The 21,755-nt window shown below is 37.6% G+C and overlaps 1 protein-coding gene across 1 annotated transcript in view; it reads left to right on the top strand.

Annotated features, from left to right (window-relative positions):
* The window catches only part of Csmd1 (CUB and Sushi multiple domains 1), a 1,525,237-nt gene that overhangs the window by 292,982 nt on the left and 1,210,500 nt on the right, over positions 1-21,755 (top strand). Inside the window, exon 2 of the mRNA XM_028766288.1 lies at positions 8,059-8,275. Within this exon, the coding sequence (XP_028622121.1) occupies positions 8,059-8,275 (217 nt within the window). The remainder of the gene's footprint in view (positions 1-8,058; positions 8,276-21,755) is intronic.

The raw sequence follows: 21,755 nt of genomic DNA, 5'->3' as shown, positions 1-21,755 counted from the left end.
AGAGAGAGAGAGAGAGAGAGAGAGAGAGAGAGAGAGAGAGAGAGAGAAACAGAAACTCTGGAGTTCAATGTCTGATTGAAATGAATAAAATTTCAGGGACATATCAGTTTATGTAGGATGTGAAAACCTGAAAATCTACATTAAGATTTTTCACAGAATGGATGTCTGAGGTGAATATATACTGGCTTTGAGAATTTTAAATATCTATGTTCTTCCTCCTCTTGAATTGTGTCATTTTAAATATGATATGATAACCCAGGTTTGCCACAAACATGAATTTGTCTTGTTGCTTGTTACCAGTGATAGCCGTCAATTCTGTACCTTATTGTGCTTCTGCTTTCTCTATCAATATTAGTTTGTTCTCCAATTATAGACAGCCAGATTTTTGGCTACTCTGATTTTGTTCTACTTCTTGATTGCTCTGTTCATACTTTCTTCATGTGTTAGTAGCACTCAACATGGGATAACACTTCCTGCTGTTCTTTAAATGCTAACCAGTATGAACCCGGTCTTTCCACAGCTACTTAACCAAATTTTGTGTTACAGGATTCTTACTAGTCAGATATTTGTGCTCAGAATGAGGATTTTGTACAGCAGACCTTCTTTTCATAAAACACCATGTAAATAAAAGTGAACGTGAGTCATGAATCAAAAGCTGACCTGTTTCCAACTTCAAAGTTTATCCAGTAATTAAATGAGATGGAGAATCTTTCAGATTATGGCATATGACTATTGAAATTCTGTGCCCATCTTTCTCCCTCTGTAATATTGGAAACCAGGCACAGAACTGAGGCAGCAAAACTACACAAGGCACCCAGGAGAGCCTTCATGCATGTGAATTTCCGTCATCTATCACATGCCTAAGTAAGCCAGAATACATCATAGACACGTCCCTGCTGCAAATGCCTTATGCTGGGAAAAAGAAGATGCGCAGTAATACAGCCTGAAAAGCAGTAACGAGGGCTCCAGAGAGGAACAAACCAAATGCCACTTCCTTCGAAACAGAGGGCTAGGCACCTCAGCATGACAGTGGCATGACATTGTTTAGTCTGCTGATGGCTTTCGAAGCAGGGAGCTATTCCAGGGCCCACTAAGTTATATTTTCTCCCAGAAGGTTTTAAGCATCTTGAAGGATGGGCGATGGCTACAGATGATCAACTGCAGTTTGACTCTGTACTCCAGCACAGAGTCAAACTGCAGCTGCAGGCTCCTGTCTGTGCAGTTCTTGCTTGTGCAGCTTCTAAGAACCCAAAGCACAGAAACCCTAGCCAGACTTCTCTATATTGATGCCTATGCATCATGGCCATGCTTCTTATTGTCACAAACTCAGCAGATCACTCAGGCCAAAAAACTCCTCAGAACAAATTGATCTCACGCCTGTCCTTTGGGTATCAGGGCAGTGGGAAAGGGCGTCCTATAGTCATGTGATAATATTCATTATCTTTTATATTGGAACGGTAAGTGAACTTAATTTCTGACTTATGAGTCACCTTTGCCACTTAATATAATACCCGCTCAGGAATTTTCAAGGAATCTAACTTCCCCATTCACTGCTTAGCCTCAAGAACTTTCTGAAATCTTGATGCAAGCCTCCATGATGCTATTACTCTTTCATTTTGTGTGCCTAGAAAACCAGTATCATGTAAATTATACACCCAGCTCAAGAAGTAGTTCACCTATACCACAGTTTGAGTGGCTTCTCAGAGGCTGTATGGACTTTGGGGGTCTGAAACTAGCGAACCCCTTAATAGATGGCAGTTCAAAAAGCATAATCAGCTTGGTAACACTCTTAGTCCCATCTCTCCTTCAAAATGTATTGGGCTTTTTATGAACTGGAGCCCTTGAGAGTGGGCTCATATACTCAGAGTGTTTTTCCAATTGCTCTGACGTGAATTCCTAACTTCCTATTTGATCACCTGACAGGTACTTTGTCTGTGCCTTCTTTATCTTTAATTTTAAACTCACTTATAACCCTTCCTACCAAACCAAACATTCTTTTCTTTTGCTTTCAATTTGATGCTCTGTCTCACTGTAAACCTAAGAACAGAGAGTAATCGCCATTCAAATGCTCCAATGTCTTAAAATTCTTTTTCTACATAATTTACTCCATTACTTCATAATTCAGTATCAATTTCTCAAGACATATGCAAAATATAGCCAGATTGTCTAATATAATGGAAAGCTAAGCCAGTTTTCTGGAGATTCTTTTTTTCTCATGACATACGCATCCCTCCATGCCTACAAACTCCATGAGCCTCCCGTCTGCACTATCTGCATTCTGGTGTTACCAGATAGCACTGAAATTTCTGGTCAAGCTCTTTTTACTGTATTCTATGTTTTCTCTAATTTGGAGATCCAAATGCTTCCGTGTTATCCCATAAACCAGAACCCAAGCATTACAGCACACGTACTCAGGGCTACAAAAAAAGTACTCTGTATTTGGAACCATATTCTCCATTTAAGTCTTTTCCATATAGAAGGAGACAATTGACTGAAGCAGTGCAGGAAGAAGTGGGGAGGCTACAGAAGCAATCTGCAAAAGTGAGGAACAGAGTTAAGGACTTATGTTGGCACGTTGTTTACAGAGACATGTTGTATGATGTCAAGAATGCTATCAACCTAGACACATGAGGCTGATCACATTGTTTCTGTCCTTAGAAAGCAAAATCTGGAAATGGGTTGTATTTCTATTATGTTGCCCCTTTCTTACAAACCTGTAGGTGAGTTCTATCTGTGTGTTTATTCATGTATCAATTACTGCAAATATGTACTTCTAATACCTTGCTTTTTATGACTATTCTTTCTGATAGTTCCTATGATGGTTACTTTTCTATGTTTTATATTAAAACTATGCAGAGTTACAAAGATTTATTTTTTACATTGTCTTTTGAAAAGATTGTTGTTTTATAGTTAGGTCTCCAATCCATATGGAATTGAATTTATATATTGTATAGGACTTGAATCAATATTTATTTCACTGTTGGACATCTAGTTGAAAAATCCACTCTCTTTCCAGTGATGATTGTTACCCATCCTGTTACCAATGTGAAGGTTGGCTTTGTTTTAAGTCTGGAATTGACAATTGAGTGGGTGTTGGAATTTTTCTGCTCTTCTGGCAGCTTATCTTAACTAGAATCAATCAAATCCCATTTTAATGACTGAAACATTTCATTTAGATGTGACAGTGAAGATTATACAATCTCTTTCTCAAGCTCTCCCTGGATAATCTTTGCCTTCACTACTAATCTAGTGTTGTTCTTGGGCATGGGGGAATTAAAAACCTCTTCATGGATTACACAATACAGCAAAGGATAGTATTCTCTTTGCTGAGAACTCTTGAGGAGTTCTTGAAGTTTATGTCAGAGCCTGTGGGAAAGTTTGTGTAGTAATAAAACAAGAGTTGTACTGCAAAATGTATCATCTTAATAGATGCCCTGAAGGTTGCCTGAAAGTTCTCTCCTGGGAACTCTTTATGTCTCGTGACTTGGTGCCACATGATGGGTGTCAAACACTGACCACTTTTCAACTAATCTTTTCTGTTAGTTTCTTGTTGTTTTTTTTTCATTTTTCCTCTTTATAATCAAGCCTTCATTTTTTCATTATTTACCATGAAGCAAGAATTGCTAGACAAACCAGGAAAGCTTTTTCCTTTAAAGCCCTTTCAAATCCCCACAGCTTTAATATCCAGTTGTTAGAGCATTATTGTTAGATTTAAATTTATTGGAAAATGGGCTTCTTATTAGTTCTTTAGTTTTTAAACTCATAAATCCCTTTCATTAAATGTATTTTAGTAAGATTTTGCAATCTCCCACAATCATTTGATAATATTACCATGAAATATTTGAGCTCACTAAAACCTACTTTGGTGATTTTTTAAAGACTGAATGTAGTTAGAAATAATTCTCTGTTTGCAGGACAACAAAAAAATCTTGGATAATACTTATATTCTAATACTTATACCACATGCAGTAATCATAGCAAGTTCAGGTTCCTTGGAAACTTCTGCCACAGTCCTAGTCCTAGTCAAAACACTTAAGAATGCACAATGTGAATTGATGGGAAATTGTCCAACTGAGAGGGAAGGAAAAACTGCAAAAAATATAGAAATCATTCCATGCCTGTCTCCAAATCAATTAGATACTAAAATTAACTAAAAAGAAGTGTTTTCTTCCTGTCCATATTGGTAATATTTACAGCAGAAAGGGACTCAGGGCAGTGAGGCAGACAGAGCAGTTGGCCTTTCCATACCTTAGTCACACCACTCCTTTACACTGATTCCTGTGACTTTTAGGTTTTTCAGGACAGGCAGATGGTTAGAGATAACAAGATAGAGGAAAAACTATAATCACATGCGGACTAAGGGGGTTTGTACTGAGGTGTTTCTAGGATAGTAGAGGGCTTTGAGAAGGGACAAAGAAGGAGGATCTCAAAGGGTGGTCTTTGAGCCAAGATGATAAAAGACTAGAGCAGTAGAAAGGGTGATTAGTGAAGCTGGGGAAAAGGAAACAAAAGAAAAGGAAAGGAAAGGAAGGGAAGAAAAAGGAAGAGAAGGGAAGGGAAAGGAAGGGACTTAAAAGGATGTCTAATGGAAAAGGGGATCAGCAGATTGTATATGATGTTATTACTAGTCTTTCAGAATTGATCTATATGGCACAGTGTCATCAGGGGAAGGCTGATTCTCCAACTCATTCTAAAGGACTGGTGTGTAGAACTAGGTCAGAAATATGAGTCTATTAAGAGAGTCCCTGAGGACTTGCATACACATAGAGACATACACATAAAATCTCTCTCTCTCTCTCTCTCTCTCTCTCTCTCTCTCTCTCTCTCTCTCTCCATAGAGGCAAAAGGGAACTAGTCCCAGTCCCTTAGCCTGTATTCTGCTCTTCTCTGCAGAAGTTAGGTCTCCTTCATCCTCCCATCCCCATGTTCCCCAACATAAGACTCAGACTCAAAATATACTTAAAATATCTTCGCTATATACCTTCATTCTTCATTGAATAGGTCATAACTTAAAATAGCCCAATATTATTTTAATCTCGATTGACATGTGTCATGTTACCTGTGTTCAGGTATCATGTGTCACTCATATCACATGTTCCTGGAAAATCATTCTTGCATGGTACTATCACAAAATTGTTTCTGCTGTCTAGATATCCCACCTTCTATTCTATTCTACCCTTTCCTATATGTCATAGCTTTTTTAAAGATGCATATATATATATATATATATATATATATATATATATATATACACACACACACACATAGGACATAAGATACTTTCTCTGCATTTCTCTTTTCTTTCAAATATAAACTAAATACAGTAATAATGATAATGAAGGTTATCAGATATGGCTTACATTATAATGTATAGTCAAAAAGTATTTAGCGATTTAGAGGAAGTATTCTATTTTCTGTTCTATCTTTGTGAATTAGAGATTTGTAGCTAAGTCATTTTGTATCACAACTTGTATTGCCATCCTAAAATCATCCTCTTGGTCCTGAAAAATATTTTCTTAAATTCTAAACAATTTAAGCTTAATTTTGAGACTAGAACTATCTAGTGTTCAACCACATCAGAGACTTGAGAAGGAATAATTATTACCTAAGTAAGTAGGAAGTACAGACAAATAGCTTCCAAGATTATATAAAAGAGAGACATATTGGGCTATCTGAACACTTTCCCAGAATTGTCTTTATAACATTGGAGCATCCATCTTCAGCCTTTCTGGCCCAGTATATATATATATATACTGTATATACTTTTATAAAGTAGGAATAATGAAGAGCTTGCTTACCTTGGTGGTGTTTGATAATCTATTCCACTCCCCCATTCCCTCCGCTTCCATTTGTCACTTCTGGATATCATCATTTTGTCTGTAGTTGAAGCATGTGTATTTTCTTTTCCGAGTGGCTAGCTTGCCATTTATGAAGAAACTCCATATGGAGGATTTTGATGCCCATCATCTTCTTTGAAGTGGGAAGGAGGTACTAACAGAAACAGGCCTGTCTCACAGACAAAAAATCTTTTAATAATGACACATCTTTAAATACCATATTCTGTGGATCTCTGAGGTTTTTGAAGACGAAGCATCTATTTATAGTATATCTGAATTGTAAAATGTTGTTAATTCTTAGTTATTGAGTATTTGAATAACCTTTAAAACATCTTATTGTAATGAACTAAACTAGTATTTAATATGATTCTGAATTTAATTGCCTGACTATTAGCTTGCATTTTTTAACCATTTCTAATAGTCCATACCTTGCATTTCTACCATTTCTGTTTGTAATAGCAGCTTTCAAAAGGACTAGAATTTTATATTGCAATTTTAGGAATTATATAATTGCAATACCTAAAATAAATTTTGAAAACATAATATATTATGTGTATCAAAATAACCTTAAATTTTTATCACTGTATAATAATTCACATCAACATAAACAAAAAAACTTATTTGAGACTAGCAATAGATCTATGTTGAAGAGTAGTTTCAGTAATGTATCCCTTTATTTCCCCTTTCTTCTTGACACCCTTCTCCTTACCAAATAACAAAAGAAGGATAGAGAAAAATAATGGAAAGAGAAAAGGAAATCCCTGAATCTAATCTCTCTACTCTTCTCCCTGATCAACTCCATAACTATTTGGAACCATCCCCTTTTAAAATATGACAAACATATGATATCTATTTAATTCCCTCTTGAGAATGAGGTAGAGTTCTCTTATAATTGCTTCCTACTGATTTTGGGCACAGTCTTCCTTTTGGTAGACCCAATAAAATTAGGAAAATGTTTGGTCTTATGAAAGGTAGTTATAAGATTTGTTGTCCAGTTTCTGTATGCTGACGAAGTTCAGAGTTTAACTGAAGTTCTGATTGGAACAGTCTGTAAAGCTAGACCAAATGAGCTATTTTGACACTGTCTTAGAAGCAAGTCATATAGGAAACAGCATTGATGTTCTAAGGTAGGATTATACAGGAAGCTGGAACTGTTATTTTCAGCATTTCAGCATCTTTGAGGGTGCATCTTATCAGGGCTGCATTCCTGGTTATATTGTCTGTGAACATAAAGCATTTAGATGTAATACATATTTCTGTATCAACATAATGTATGGAGTAGACACATACCAGTTAAAGAAGAATTTCTTCTCTTTTTTTGAACAGATGAGAGATAACTGTCTTCTTTTGAAGTTATTTTGGTCATATAGCCAAAATCTATTCATTCCATATCAAAGGACAGCATACAATTATAAGTTATGAGAATTCTCTAGTCACCAAGTTTATTTGTCATGCATAGATGAAGTTTTGGCTGGAAAAATTTTAATGTTTCTGTCTACAACTGTGTTTTCTGCACAGCTACAATCCCAAGGATTTTCTTTAGTTATTCTACCACTCTGATGCAGTATTTTCTTTCCTCCATACAGGGTATCCTACCTGTGAAAGGGGGACACTGTTGGTGAAGATATGCTTGTGTTCTACCCTGTGCTATGTTACTATTTTTTTCAAGTGTCACTTAAACTATATTTTTTAATAACTTCTACTTTCAGCAGCAAAACTCTATGATCTTATATCCTTCCGTATCACAGCACTCCCATGAACACAGAACAGGCTCAAATCTATTCTTGGAAGGCTGACCATGATACTTCCTATCAGTCTTACCATATGTTGAAATAATTTAGTTGTATTAAACCTGTGTTCATTACAATTATATTAATAATATTGATTTTGTCTGCAACTCCAAGTCTCTAACAAAGAACTGATGGACAGAGGGGTTTCAGTATTTTGTGCAGATCATTCATGGAGAATCTTTTCCCGTTGTAGAAAATTGAAGCTGAACTTTTTGTGTGAGTTTACAAATATGGCTCTATGATTCTCTTCAATTCCATCTTCTGTTATTCTCCTGATATCCTGAACACTGATGAAAATTTCTGTTTAATATTCATGCACAAGACCCCTATAATATATCATTAAAGATTTTGATCAAAATGTCAGGGGCATTCTTAAAATTGTAGCTTGATGATGACTAAGATAACATGTTATTTTCTGTTTTTCTACCTAGGTCAGAATTGTGGTGGCCTGGTACAGGGACCCAATGGCACCATCGAAAGTCCTGGCTTTCCTCATGGGTACCCCAACTATGCCAATTGCACCTGGATAATTATCACTGGAGAACGCAACCGGATCCAGCTATCCTTCCACACCTTTGCCCTAGAAGAGGATTTTGACATCTTATCTGTCTATGATGGACAGCCCCAGCAAGGGAACTTGAAAGTGAGGTAAAGTACCAAGTTTTCTTGTCATAGAGTAGTGGCATGTTTGGTTTTCTCTATTCTGAAATATTACTGTAATTGACATTCATACTTATTTAACAGAAAAAAATTTAATATAAAGAAACACAAGGGGCAATGCCATATGGTGAATATTTATTTCTAACTTGCAATCCTGTTAGTGAACGAAGTTTTAAAGTGCTTAAGATCTGCTCAGAGATATTGTCAAGGTAATTAAAGTAAAGTTACAGTGGACTTCAGTTTTAAACAATTGTGTTTTTCTAAGAAAAACAAAATAGAAATTAAGTGCAAGGTTCAACTGAGAGAGTAGTAGAGCAACTGCCTCACCCTGAGAGGGCAAGGTCAAGGCAGACTCTCAGCAACAGTGAATTCTGGAAAACCTTAGTTGTCATTTCTCCTTATTATGATTATGGCCTTTTCATCTGTGATTTCTACTACAAGGAAAAATAAATTTACTGGCAGAATTTTCATATAATATTTTTCCATTAGTCAAACTAGATACCACACAATTAATTTTTAATTCATAAAGGAAAGATGATATTCCTTTGGAAGAATCAGATTTTCTCATCTAAATTTAGAAAATGTGCGTTGCATGATTTTTTATTGCTGTGCTGTGTTCAATCGTAGGCCCTCTTAAATGCTAGGTAAGGACTCTATCTCCCAGATGTGCTTGCAACCCTACTCAACAGAGTAAGATACACATGTAAGACTAACAGAATCTTTATACTCTTGGTTTCTGATTCTCCAGTAATTAGATTGTGCTTAGTAACTGGGTTTTTATAACATGATTGACAGTAAGCAGAAGGAAAAAGGATGCTGAAGTCAAGAAAATGGTATTAGTATTATGGACAGCAGAAATAAACATCTACCTTAGACAACTTACCCATGTCTTTGTGGAAGATGAGCAACTCCACTGGAAATTATCTGTGTATATAGTTGAGAGATTTACATCACTACAAAATACACCATTAATGTGTTCTAAAGAATTATTTTCAAATATGTTTTATTTGTATGCTGATTCAGATATAATATCAGCAGTTGGGAGGTCAATTGTCTGTCTTTAGAAAACAGTTTTTGAATGCTGTCATGAATCATGCCGTGACTATCCCCATTTCTTTATGAGTTAGGTCAATTTTCTTTCTCTTGCTTAGAATGGATGGTCTGTTCTGTCATTGGGTGTCTGGGCACTGTATCTACTTAAATGACCCTGATTCATTGGCTATGAATTCTTCTCCTGAATATTAGCTATTCATTTGTCTTGAACATGCAAGAGTTAAGCCTGTTAGTTGGAAAACAGGGTTAGAGAAATAATGACAGAGCAAAGGAGAGGTATTGTGGGATGTCGATCATTCCAATATCAACACACATAACTGTGGGAAAATTAATTCTTTCTACCTCTATAAAAATGCCTACTAAGTACGTGTTCAGAAATAGTTCTTTTTTCTATTAACGTTTTTCTATATTTCTTTCACATATAGAAATCTGTCTCACATATAGGAACTCTGTTTCACATGTTAATTTGATTGATACCTGTCTCATGACTTTCAACATTTTGTTACCCTCTTGGGTTCTTGTGGTGCTACTGATATCATTTTATGTTAATAAATTCAAGAATAATTTTCTTCCTCTTCTTACTGTTGTAATAGGAGTGGTGATGAAATACTGCTATTAAATCCATTAGATTTCTTGTATTTTGCAATGTGGCTCCATTGAGTGGTACACAGATAGATGTGTTTAGTTCAGGGAGCTGCATAATTATTCATGAGGTGATATGCAATGTTACCATACTGCTTCTGCTCAGCAGTATTTATAGTGGGGAATCAGAGAGTGGTAAAGAAGGAGGAGGAGGAAAAGGAGGAGGAGGAGGAGGAGGAGAAAGAAGAGGAAGAGGAGAAGGAGGAGGAGGAGAAAGAGGAGGAGGAGAAGGAGGAGGAGGAGGAGGAGGAGGAGGAGGAGGAGGAGGAGGAGGAGGAGGAGGAGGATATATATTGGGCCCTCCAGTTATAGGGCCCCTTTATGCTTTGCTGGAGCTGAAGCTACTCGGTAGTCCCATTTCCACCTGACTGTATTCTGAAGGCTGGGTACTGCTTCTACCTCTACACTATGTATCTGAATCCTTCCTTCTGCTCTACATCTAGAGGCCTCTGTGCAGCCCAAAGTTAGGTTTGTAGGAATACATTTGGCGTCTCTTCTAACACAAGCTAGATAAACATTTCAAAAGTTATCCTACCCTGGCACTACTCATTGCTACCCACATGCCTCATGGTGTGCAGGAAATAGGACTGTGAGTGTTGTCAGAGAAATCAAAGGTAAGAGGAATACTCTCTCACTATTCAGACATGGTTGATGATTGAGATAACCATTGTAATTAGTACCAAACTCTAGCTGGGGAGGGCAGTACTGAAATCTGTTATTCGTTATCCTTTACATCACAGGTTTTTCTCTTAAAGACAATTTGCCAATAGCAATTAAAGCAGATGAATACTCAGGAAGGACTCCTGAGGACAGGATTGGTGTGGTATTTCTGACTCACACAACTATGAGGAGAGTAGCTTCTGAGAGCTGCCCAGTACTGCTTGCAGCACAAAGGCTGTTTGTCATCACTCCAAATATGCACTGACTAAAACTTAAGAGGTGTTTTGTCAAGCAGTTTGAGTACCAAGTTTTAAAGAAAAAAAGAAACTTCTTTTCATTCTCATAAAAAGGGATCTTTTTTTTTTTCAGGATAATTTTAAGTTCATACCTATTTTCCAATTAAGAAAACATAGGGTATTCAGCTTAGAGTTATTGGTTGCTCTTTAATTTGATGACAACTCAGGAATACATATTTTACTGCATTTAAAATGTATCTTAAAACATCACTAAAAATTTGAGCTACCAAGATGGAGTGGTTCCTACAGCTGTCCTCTGACATCTGACCCACAAGCACACTTCTTAGAGGTGTGCCTGCTTATTGTTATTATTGTTATTATTATTATTATTTCACTTCCGCAATGCAACATATATCCTTGAATCCCAGCCAGGTGATGTCGGTAGTCCTGCTCCTGTGTTGAGTAGTGTCAGCCTGTAAATATTCCTTGAATCCCTGTTGAGTGAGTCTGCCCCACAATGAAGATGATTAGGGCTATTGACTTCGGTTTATGTTCACGTAACACAAAGATAAGTGGATAACATTTCTTTATGTATCCGGGGGCAATGTCCCCCATGGTGACTAGCACGTAAAATGTGCTCTCTGACTTTGAAGGAGTATTTGTTTGTCCCAAATCTGAAAACAACTGAAGGTCGCATAAATTTCCGCAAATAATTCCATAGTTATATCAGAGGTTGGACAGAAATAAATCCATCCAAATCTCAAAAGTAAAACAAAAGGAAAACTGAAGCCCAAAGTAGGAGAATGGACACATTGTTTTCTGCTGATCATGGGCTGGGAGACCAAGGGAAGCAGCCCCAGCATTTATACTCCTTTGCCCTCCTGGGCTCATAGATTACCCCTGATTTTCTGCAATGATCATAATAATGGAAAAGGAATGTGAATGTTGGAGCACTGGGGACAGGAAATCTTGCATTTGCATTGTTAAAATATCACAGGTTTTCTTATTATTCAAACCTGGGGTGGCATCTTTGATTAGGTTAATCACTGAGAACTCTGCTAGTGCTAACTCTGCAGATGGTAGTGTGACAGCATGACAGTTCAGAGGCCTGGGAAGGGTTCAGCCACACAATAAGGACATTAGATTAGAAATACATCTTGGCTGAAATTCTGTATTTCCTGCTCCCACTGTCACAATGAGGTCTCAAGGGGACAATTTGTGGATCAATGGCCAGATAAAAATCAAAGGATCATGCTATTTTTAGCTGGAGTGGTGACACATACCTTGATTAAGGCTTGGGTAGCCATGGGTTGAGCTCTTATGGATGCTGCTCAGAGATGCTGTCCTCATGCTAACCCTACATGCATAACCTGCCTGACACCTGTCAGTCTTGGCCAGTCACAATGTCAGGAAATGAAGAGGATGATCTGAATATCATGAGATTGCAAGGTGAAGGAGCCCAGAGTGGGAGGCCTGTTGTCTTTCAGCTCCAAGTTCATTATCCTTCAGCACATGGTCACCTAATTATTGCTCAGGATGAAACTCAGTTGGCAAAGAATTCTTATATATATATGAATTCATATATATATGAATTGTATGAGGCCTTGAGTTCAGTCCCAAGCATCACGTCAAACTGGGAAACAATGGCCATATCTGGTTGTATGGGGTAGAGCAAAGCCAACTATTAGATATCTAAGTATGGAATTTGGACGTAGACATAAATGTCTATAATATTCTTATCCTCTCTTTCACTCAGTAATTTTGGTATGGAGCCAAGCTGAATGTGCATATATTTATGTATTCAATTTTTTTTTGATGCAGTATGTCATTATGTAGCATAAGATCGTCTTGGAGTTACAGAAACCCCCTTGCATCTGCCCTTCCCCCCACTCCTTTCCTCCTTGCTTTCTTCTTCCCTCCCTCTTGCTTTTCTTCTCTACATATGCCCCCAAGAGAGGTGCAGTAAAGTCCAAGACATTTCTGGCTGTTGTAGTTTGGTGGAAGAGTTTCCTGGCATCATTTAGTTACAAATCAACAGTGCTGATAAATTACCTACAGGATGTAGGACAGCTATGAAATGTCAAAAAATATTGAGTACAAGCTGTGAATGACAGTACTGTCTGTGACTGTACGAATGACCATCTACCTAAATGTAGTTACAGTATTTTCTCATTCAGAAACCAGGGCTGAAGGAGGTTAGCTAGAACCAGCTAAGGTCAGATTCTGGCAGTACTGGAAAAGGATACCAGTGAGCTGAGCTAGTCCAAGGGAGAACTGAATGGAGGTGGGAATCTGGGCTCTCATGTACAAGGAAGTGGGCTGTCCTCAGCTTTAGGCATAATGAAAGTTCTTCACGAATCATTTTTACGTTCTCTTTCAAAAGGCAATAAAATTATCATACTTTTAGACCTTGGTTTCTGGGAAAAAAAGAAGAGAACATGTCAAAAAGTCAGAATGGCATTAATTGACTTTTATTCTTCAAGGTGGGGGATCTGTAAAAATAGTTTGTTAAAATAGCTTACTGGGAAGCTTTCCATATTAATAAGAAATAAGAGCTATAAATGGATTTCCAGGATTTTGAAGGAGCTTTATGTGGATGACCACATTTCTAGTTGAATGATTGATTTTTTTTTCTGTTTAAGATTCATCTCTTTACTTCTCTCATTTTGAACATTGATTGGCAAAGCCAGTTTCTATCTTTTCCCATGTAACTGAGGGCTGAGAATACTGTGAGCCTGGTAAATTTTCAATTTTTCATTGAATAATTACTTACAAAATAATTTTCAGAAGAATGGGTGATATGTACAGAGATATTGTTTCCTTTGAAGTCATCTGTTTTTAAATTTAAAATATAAAAAATTACCATTTCTCCATAATAAACATTCCTTTCTTTCTGCAATGAAATACACTGCACACTGTATCTGAACATAGTAAAAATAAGCAAAGAAGCAGATCCCTAGCTCGGTTTCCTGCTAGCTGAGTCTTTCCTAGCTTAAGCCACAGCATCTGAAATAATAATTAACATGGATCCCAAAACCTGCCCTTGATTGGCTGGTTCAGCCAAGGAGACCCTTGAGGACTCCTCTGAGGCTACACTGATCTGAACAGTGCATCTGAGTGGGAGGGAGCAGCTCCCTTGAGTGAATTTTCTCAGCTCTAGACCTGCTTAACTTCTCTCCCTGCCATATCCAGGTGTGAGCGTTCCTTGGCTCTGTGTTCTTGGTTCCTTTCTATTGATACTTTTCTCACTGTTGCATTAGTGCGGAGGAGTTTTTCTCATAACCTTATTTTCACCCCAAATCCTCAAACTCAGGAACTGTATAAGACATAAGCATTCAACTATTGTTTGGCTAGCATGTAACTCCAGATATTGTGTAACCAGCTTATATGCATGTAATTGTATGACGGACTGTAGTACATATTTAGTATGAATGAATGAACCAGAGAGTAAATAAAAAGAAAACAGGTGGCCCATAGGAAAAAGGCTGAGCTATGGACATTGGTGCCTTCATTAAGTTTCTTTCTTTTTTGACTTGGTATTTTATTTATTTTCTGGAAAGCCTCTATCCCATCCTCCCTCTCCCTGCTTCTATGAGAGTACTCCCCAACCTCCTAAAGGCAGAGGCTACCCAGGTCTTAACTTTTAACCCTGGAGTCTCCTCTGATCACAACAATAGTTCCTACAGGTCCCTAAGACAACTATGGAAAACAAAACAAAACAAAACAAAACAAAACAAAACAAAACAAAACAAAAAAACAAGCCAGCACGGAATATAGCAGAGAGTCTTGAATCACTGTGGTTCTTAGTGAAGCTGGAGAGCTTTGATCTTATTCCCTCAGGAGATAATATCTCTCTAAAAGTATATCTATTTGATAAGATTTTACTACTTTTATTTTGTAAATTTAGTTTACCCCAAAGGATATATTTTATTATATGTGCCCTAATGCTAGGCTGTGGCAAATTAACCTGTAGGAAATGAAAGCCCAGAAGATTCCCTACTTTGTACACCCTACTTTGTACATGCTGTATGGGGACTGTAGGAGTCACCAGACTTTCTAAGTACTAATTGAGGGTAACAAAGCAAAGCATATCCATGACTCTTCTATGCTAGCCTCTCTCGTGTACCCAGTGTTCGGCAAGTTCCATGTCTTTGGCCACTCTCAAGGACCAAGTCAAGCTTGAGCTTCGAGAAGAGAATAGAATCCTTTTAGGTGCCTTTCAATGTTACATGTTTCTACATCTTTGATGTGGTTCCTGTGTGGTGTGATCACTGTTTACAGTCTGTGTCTGGTAAAGTTAGCTCTCTGCTCTGTAATTGTGGCAGGAGCAGGAAGCAGGTGGAAGAGAGCTGAGGACATTTGTTCTCATTGTTTACAACTCATAAACTCATACTCATGAAATCAAAGAATCCAGTGCTCTGAAGCAGTGAGAGCAACTTACTTAGGAAAGGTGAAGGGGTTCTTTATACTTTTAAGCTACAATGTAACAAATGTGTTTCCGGACTGAAGAGGAAATATCACCAACATTTCTTCAAATAGATGAACACTGATGCTTGAGTTACTGTCCCTCAACTTTGTGTTCATGGCCCTTTGTTGTCCAGTTACATAAGAAGTACATATATATTGTTGTTCCTGACTCCAGACCCCAAGTTTCATCAGTCTGAAGGATGGGTCCCAAATGAAAGGAGAGCAGAAAGGACTTAAGACCCTGGAAGTAGCTCAAACTGAGGGAGGTTAGCTAGTCCACTGGGGAAGTGCTTGCAAGTAGAGGACCTGGTTGGTCGGTATGAGCTGCCTGTGCCTGTGTATCCTCATTCCTGCGTCTCTGCCCTGTTCATTCAACAATGTGTTTCTTACTCATAACATTGCATTTTGACCTGTTCGTCTGGACGATCTCGCTCCAGAAATAGCCCTGTGAGGCCTCTCATTTCACCACAATCTCCGTAGTGAAAACAGCAAGCCAGTTGAATAAAAAGCTTAATAATAGTGGTAAATGAATGCCCTCTCAGTTGTGAATTCATGAAAGTTGCTACTCTCCACCAAGATCACATCCCAGACTGTAGAGAGTGACTTAGGGAAAGCTAACACAGGCACAATTCAGAATTAAAGCTATGGTGGTTGCTATTAATAGTCAATTTGAAAGGCTCTAGCATTAATCAGAAGAAAATCCTCTAGGCATGTCTGTGAAGGAGTTTCAAGGTTGAGTTAACTAAATGAAGAAGACTCACTCCTAATATGGAATGCACCATCCCATGAGCTACAGCTTCAGATCCAACAGAAAGGAGAAAGTAAACTTTGTCTCAGATTTTATCTCTTTCTATTTCCTGACAGTAGATGTGAAGTGACCAAATGCCCCCAACACCTCATGTCATAGCCTTTTCCACCATGGTAGCCTTTCCTATCAGACTGAGACAGAATAACCTTCCCTGTTTTCAGTTGATTTTTCCCTTACTGTTTTGTAGTACAAGAGAAACAACTCATATTAGGGTCATTACCGCTTGGCACCAGACAAGGGTGACTGTGTTGAATCCTTACTGCTGTGGCACAGACAATGAAGGCAATCATATGGTGAGTGGGGGTACTTCACCCCACACAAAGGCAGCCCACAGTTGTCAAGCAGAATCACAGCCAATGTCTTGCAGTCCCGATCTTGTAGCTGCTCTGTGGCGTCAGGATTATTTTCCCATTTTCAAATCATATCCAAACCAAAGGAAATTCTTATGCATAGTGTTGTAGAAACATATGAATGTAAGGGATATCTTCAGCCCTGCCAAATCTATATGCTGGTGTTTTTAGATTGATCAGGAGAGTCCAAAAGCCCTTATATAACGTGACCCTTTTTAGAGTTTTGCTATTTTGTGTTGAAATGGAAAGTTTGCCTTGGTCCCTTGTCTCCTGGCAAGACTCTTTTGAGAATACTGTGCACCTTTCCTCAGATAAAATTAATCTAAGAATCTGGGGTTGATTTGGCTTTTTTTTTCCTGCAAAAGCACTGTCTCAGCTTTTAGAAATTAGAACTCAGATACGTATATTACTGAAGAGACACAACATGCATTCTTGAATTTTTTTATTCAAGTGCTAGATAATAATTTTAAAAACTAGGTTGATGAATGAATCTTTTTATTGCAATTTTCCAATTCAATACTATAATTAGTAAAAATTGAAAGGTATGTGTTGTAAAATAGAATGTAATGTGTTTTTATATACAACCATGATACATCACCATAACTGAGATTTCTCTCACTTACAAAAGGGCTTTGTGCTCGTTTTATAGTCCACCTATGTTTTTACCATCTTTCCAGAGAATTGATGCATTTATGATCTCTATAGATTGATTTGTAATGTCTATAATTATTGTATGTCAAGTTATGTCAGATGTGGTAGTGAATGCATGTAATTCCACACTTGCCCCAGGCAAAAACATTCAAATGGTAACACCCTACCAAAGAAAGGAATAGAGGGAGGGTGGATGGAGGGAAGGAGGAAAAGAAGGAAGGGAGAAAGAAAGAAGGTTAGTGAGATGGAGAAATGAAGGAAAGAAGAAGAGAAACAAGCAGAAGAGAGGAGAGAAGGGAGGAGGAGAGATAAAGGAAAAGCAAAAATGGCTGGCATAGTCAGCTATGTTGATAAAAGTTAAAATAACACACCTCACCCTTTACCTCAGCTTCATCCACTAGCAGTCTTGACTTTGATGTATTTTTTTCCTTTTTCGCTCCTCATAAGGCTAGGTCATATTTGTTTGGTGCTTAATAAACACTTGTTTTATTATAGTCCTTGATTTCAGCCACTATACATGACAGTCCTGTGGTCATTTGCATCTAATTCTTACACGGGAAACTTCTTATTAGTATATATATTAATTGTTCAATGTAATGGGTTTTATAATGACATTTCCAATGTGTATGTAATGTGTCTGACCATATTGACATACCCCACAATTTTTCTTTAAGTCATCCTTGGTGGTCATTGATATTTAGTCATGGAATATGCAGGACATGGGATCGTGGTAGATGGTGAAGCAATAACTGGCCTGATTTCCACAGGATTTGCCCACTCTACATTCCACTTGTATAGAGAAAAGCAGGTTTTGGGGTCACCGCAGATGTGCTGTGCTCAGTCTCCTCAATTTAACCAGTGATGAGTGGAAGGTTCACTTCCTGTGGCTTAAACTTGCATATCCTTGGTGGCTAAAAGTGTTAAATCTTTCTGTAAACTATTGGCCAGGTATCATCTGCTGTGAAACATGTTTTTCTTTTGGTTTTCAGAATAATTAAAAAAAAAACCCAGGTATTTAGCTAAATTATTTTAATAATATCCTTCAGTCCACAATCTTAACGTTGTAGTTTGTGTGGGTGGTCTTTTAAATGTGCACTAAGTCCAAATTCCAAATTTTTCTTAATTTGGTTTATGACTTCATGTAATCTATAATTTGAGGTTTTGTATCAACTGATAATCTTGTGGCATTATTAGATTCAATTAATTCTGGTGAGTAATTTCTTGGAAGCAATTTAGGAATGATTTTTGTATACAGTTGTAGTATTTAAAAAACAGACATTTTTTCCTCCTTTTTTTTTGTCTCCTTTGTACTTGTGGCCTGAATCTACATGCATATACATCTACATGACCTCCTCTATAGAGGAACTGAAGGTGAACAATACTTCTTGTTGCCATCACAGTGGGGAAGACTGGGGATCTCAACCATCAGCTATGATTCCTTGGCCTCCAAATCACCACTCGTCTTTCCCCCTACCATGGAATGCTACAATGGTTCTCTGTCCATGTCTCACTGTCTCCATGGTAATGCTCTTGAGAGGAGTGGTCAGTGTGGACACAGACTACAAAGGTTTCTACCTACTCCTGTGTCCTCCCAATCAGGCAGAGCACCGGTGACAGCAGCATGTCAGATAGGCTCTCAAATACCAGCTGGGACCTCTGTGAGTGACAGCTTTGACATGCAGAGTCCCAGAAGACTGTCTGCTCTCTGGATAACATTAAATGTTCTTTCCTCATTGTCATTTGACTTAGCAAGGCTGAAGGCCTGGGTTTAGTTTCATTGGACTCATGCTGAGGGCTTCATGTCATATCTACTCCCTTTGTCTGTGATTCCTGTGTTATGGAACCCATTTCAACCCTTCTTGTTAATCCTGTTCTCATTAATTATGTTATAGTGATGTTTCTTGTTGACAGTACTGATAAATCTTTCATCTCCATACTGGAACTTGACAGATATATATGACATACATATATTTGTTTTTAGATTTTCCATGATGTTCTTTATTTCTTCAAGAGCACCATGCATTAAGAATTTCATTGTGAACAAATGATTTCTAGTGTAAAAAAGCTCTATAAATATTAGTTGAAATGGAGATGTTTTATTCCTTTTTACAAATACTAAATTTAATTGATAGATTATGTCTATAGATTAGATCTTATATTTCAGGTGCAGTTGGGTGTCATGTGTTCAAGTTCATGAAATTCTTATGTCTACCTTTAGTAAAATTGAACAAAGGGAGTCATGTGTCTAGAGTTTTGTTTTGAGAATCATTCAAAATTAAGTTCAGTATATTTATTCAATTTCTTTTTGTATGAATTTTAGGAAAAAAATATCTTATAAGACACCTACCCAAGTAGCATCCATCTGCAAGGATGTTGATACAAAGTCATTTTGACATTACTTTAGCTTCTCTTGGAGGTCTGTGGAATCTGTGCTGGTAATTACTCACTTTTAGAAACAACACTGAGACCCAATCTTTTTCATGTCTAGTGCTGATACTCGGGCATTTTTAGAACCAGTACTGATACTCCGTCTCTTTTGAAGCTGCTGACACTTCCTTTTCTTCTTCTTTCTATCTTTCTATCTAATAATTTATCAGGTTTCTTTGTTGCTCTGTAACAAACATTGGCTTTGCAATTTTCCCACCTGTCCATTTTTCTGTTCTTACTCACTTCTTTTCTTAGCACCACGCTTTCTACATATGCTTTATTTTTGTTTGTGTTCTTTCTCTTGCTGCTGAGATGGGATGCGAGAATACTAATTTAACTTTTTCTTCTTTCATGTAATTGAGATAGTTAACCCTGTAAGTTTGTGTTCAAATTCTATTAAACCTGCACACAAGCACTCATAGTAATAAATGAAGCTATTTTTCCAAATAAATGTTTCTTCAATTAATTAATATATGAAAAATAATAGAGATCCTATCATTATTCTAACATGGATTCCCAAGAGCCTCTTGGTGAGTAGAAAAGAGAGAGATACTATTAAATCAGGGATCAATAGTCTCAGAACTGTCATGCGAATAACCTTGTTTGCCCATCCTCTGGAAGATGGAACAGAGAGCATGCAGGCAGCAGTGAGGACCACAGCTGTATGTAAGTAAGAGCTGTGAGACAGTTCTGACCCCACTGGCATGAGGGAGAGACTCTTACTCTGGGTTGCATACCATGCTTCCTGCTTCACACTAGTCACAATGTGTAGTGTTTTCTTTCAGCTGTTTCCATCAAACACCATGAGGAGAAAAGCCACTTAAGAGACAAAAGATTGTTTTGGCTTATATTGCAAATGGTGGAGCTGGCATGGCAGCAGGTCACAAGAGGCAAGCTGATCATATCTTTACAATCACAGGAAATATAAGTGAGGCAGGAAGTAGGGCAAGACTGTAAACTCTCAGTGTTCATCTAGTGATACACTTCACTCTGCTAGACTTGACCCCCAAAAAGTTCCATAATCTCTCAAAACAGTACTGAAAACTGGGGACCGAGTGCTCAAGCACAGGAGTGTGTGTGTGGGGGGGGATGTTTCCCATGCACTCTATCCCACCAAGTGAACCAAGTCCTGAATTTCCGATCTCATGGTAATAAAGTATCTACTGAGAAGTAGACATTGGTTCTGAGGCTAAGTATCCCTGAGTTATTCATGGAAATTAAGTTCATTTCGCAAATATTTATAGCTTTGTCCTTATTACAATCATTCAAGTACAATAAGATTATTTCAGAAATGAGTAACTAAATATGTTGTTATTCTATACCTCCATATCCCCACACAATAGATGAAGAACTTTAGTGTTATTTTATATGAATTAAATCTAGATCTGAAGAGCAGAATGATGCAAGTAAGGATTTCTCCTTTAATATTTGTCACTTGTCTCAGTTGGGAAGAACTGCCTGAGCAGAGAAGTAAATAGGTGAGTCCTTTATAAAACAGCCTCGTATTATTTTAATCCCATCTTGGTATTAGTGCAGTCAGTGCAGTCTCAGCTACAAATAAAACATAGATTTGCTCTTGTGGATTCTTTTGTGAGAAATTTATTCTAGCCTGCTACTTCTATTCCCCAACATATCTTTTGTAATAAACCATGAATTAAAGGAAGGTAAAATGCAGGATTTTTCAACGTTTTCTCTGTGTAGTGAAGTTGGAAATGCATTTGGGAATCTCTAGGATATGTAAAGATTCTAGGAAAACAATGACACTGTTTACTTTCAGATTTGAAACAGAGCCTCATCTCCTACTTACTGGTTCTGCTACAATGTTGCTTGTCTGAAATCTAGTCAAGAATATGAACGCCTTCCCAGGCAATGCTTCTGGCTTTGAAACTCTTGAAAGACAAAAATCCTTTCTGTTGGGCATAAGAGAGGCCTGTGCAGTGAGAGAAGAGGTAGCAAGAAGTACATGCTGTACATTTTCAGGAATATATACAACCAAGTTGAATGTAAAGCTACAGGTGCAATACAAAGAGCCTTCCTGACCACAGTTTTGATCTTCTGCAGAAGCCCAAAGAAATACAACCACATTGTAGAATGATATACACAATATCATCTCTCTCTCTTTCTCTTTCTTTCTCTCTCTCTCTCTCTCTCTCTCTCTCTCTCTCTCTCTCTCT

The sequence above is a fragment of the Grammomys surdaster genome, unplaced genomic scaffold (genome assembly GCF_004785775.1).
Source record: "Grammomys surdaster isolate TR1022 unplaced genomic scaffold, NIH_TR_1.0 167, whole genome shotgun sequence".
Classification (NCBI taxonomy): domain Eukaryota; kingdom Metazoa; phylum Chordata; class Mammalia; order Rodentia; family Muridae; genus Grammomys; species Grammomys surdaster.
The sequence above is the reverse complement of the archived record's forward strand: the minus strand, read 5'-3'. Positions and strand labels throughout refer to the sequence as shown.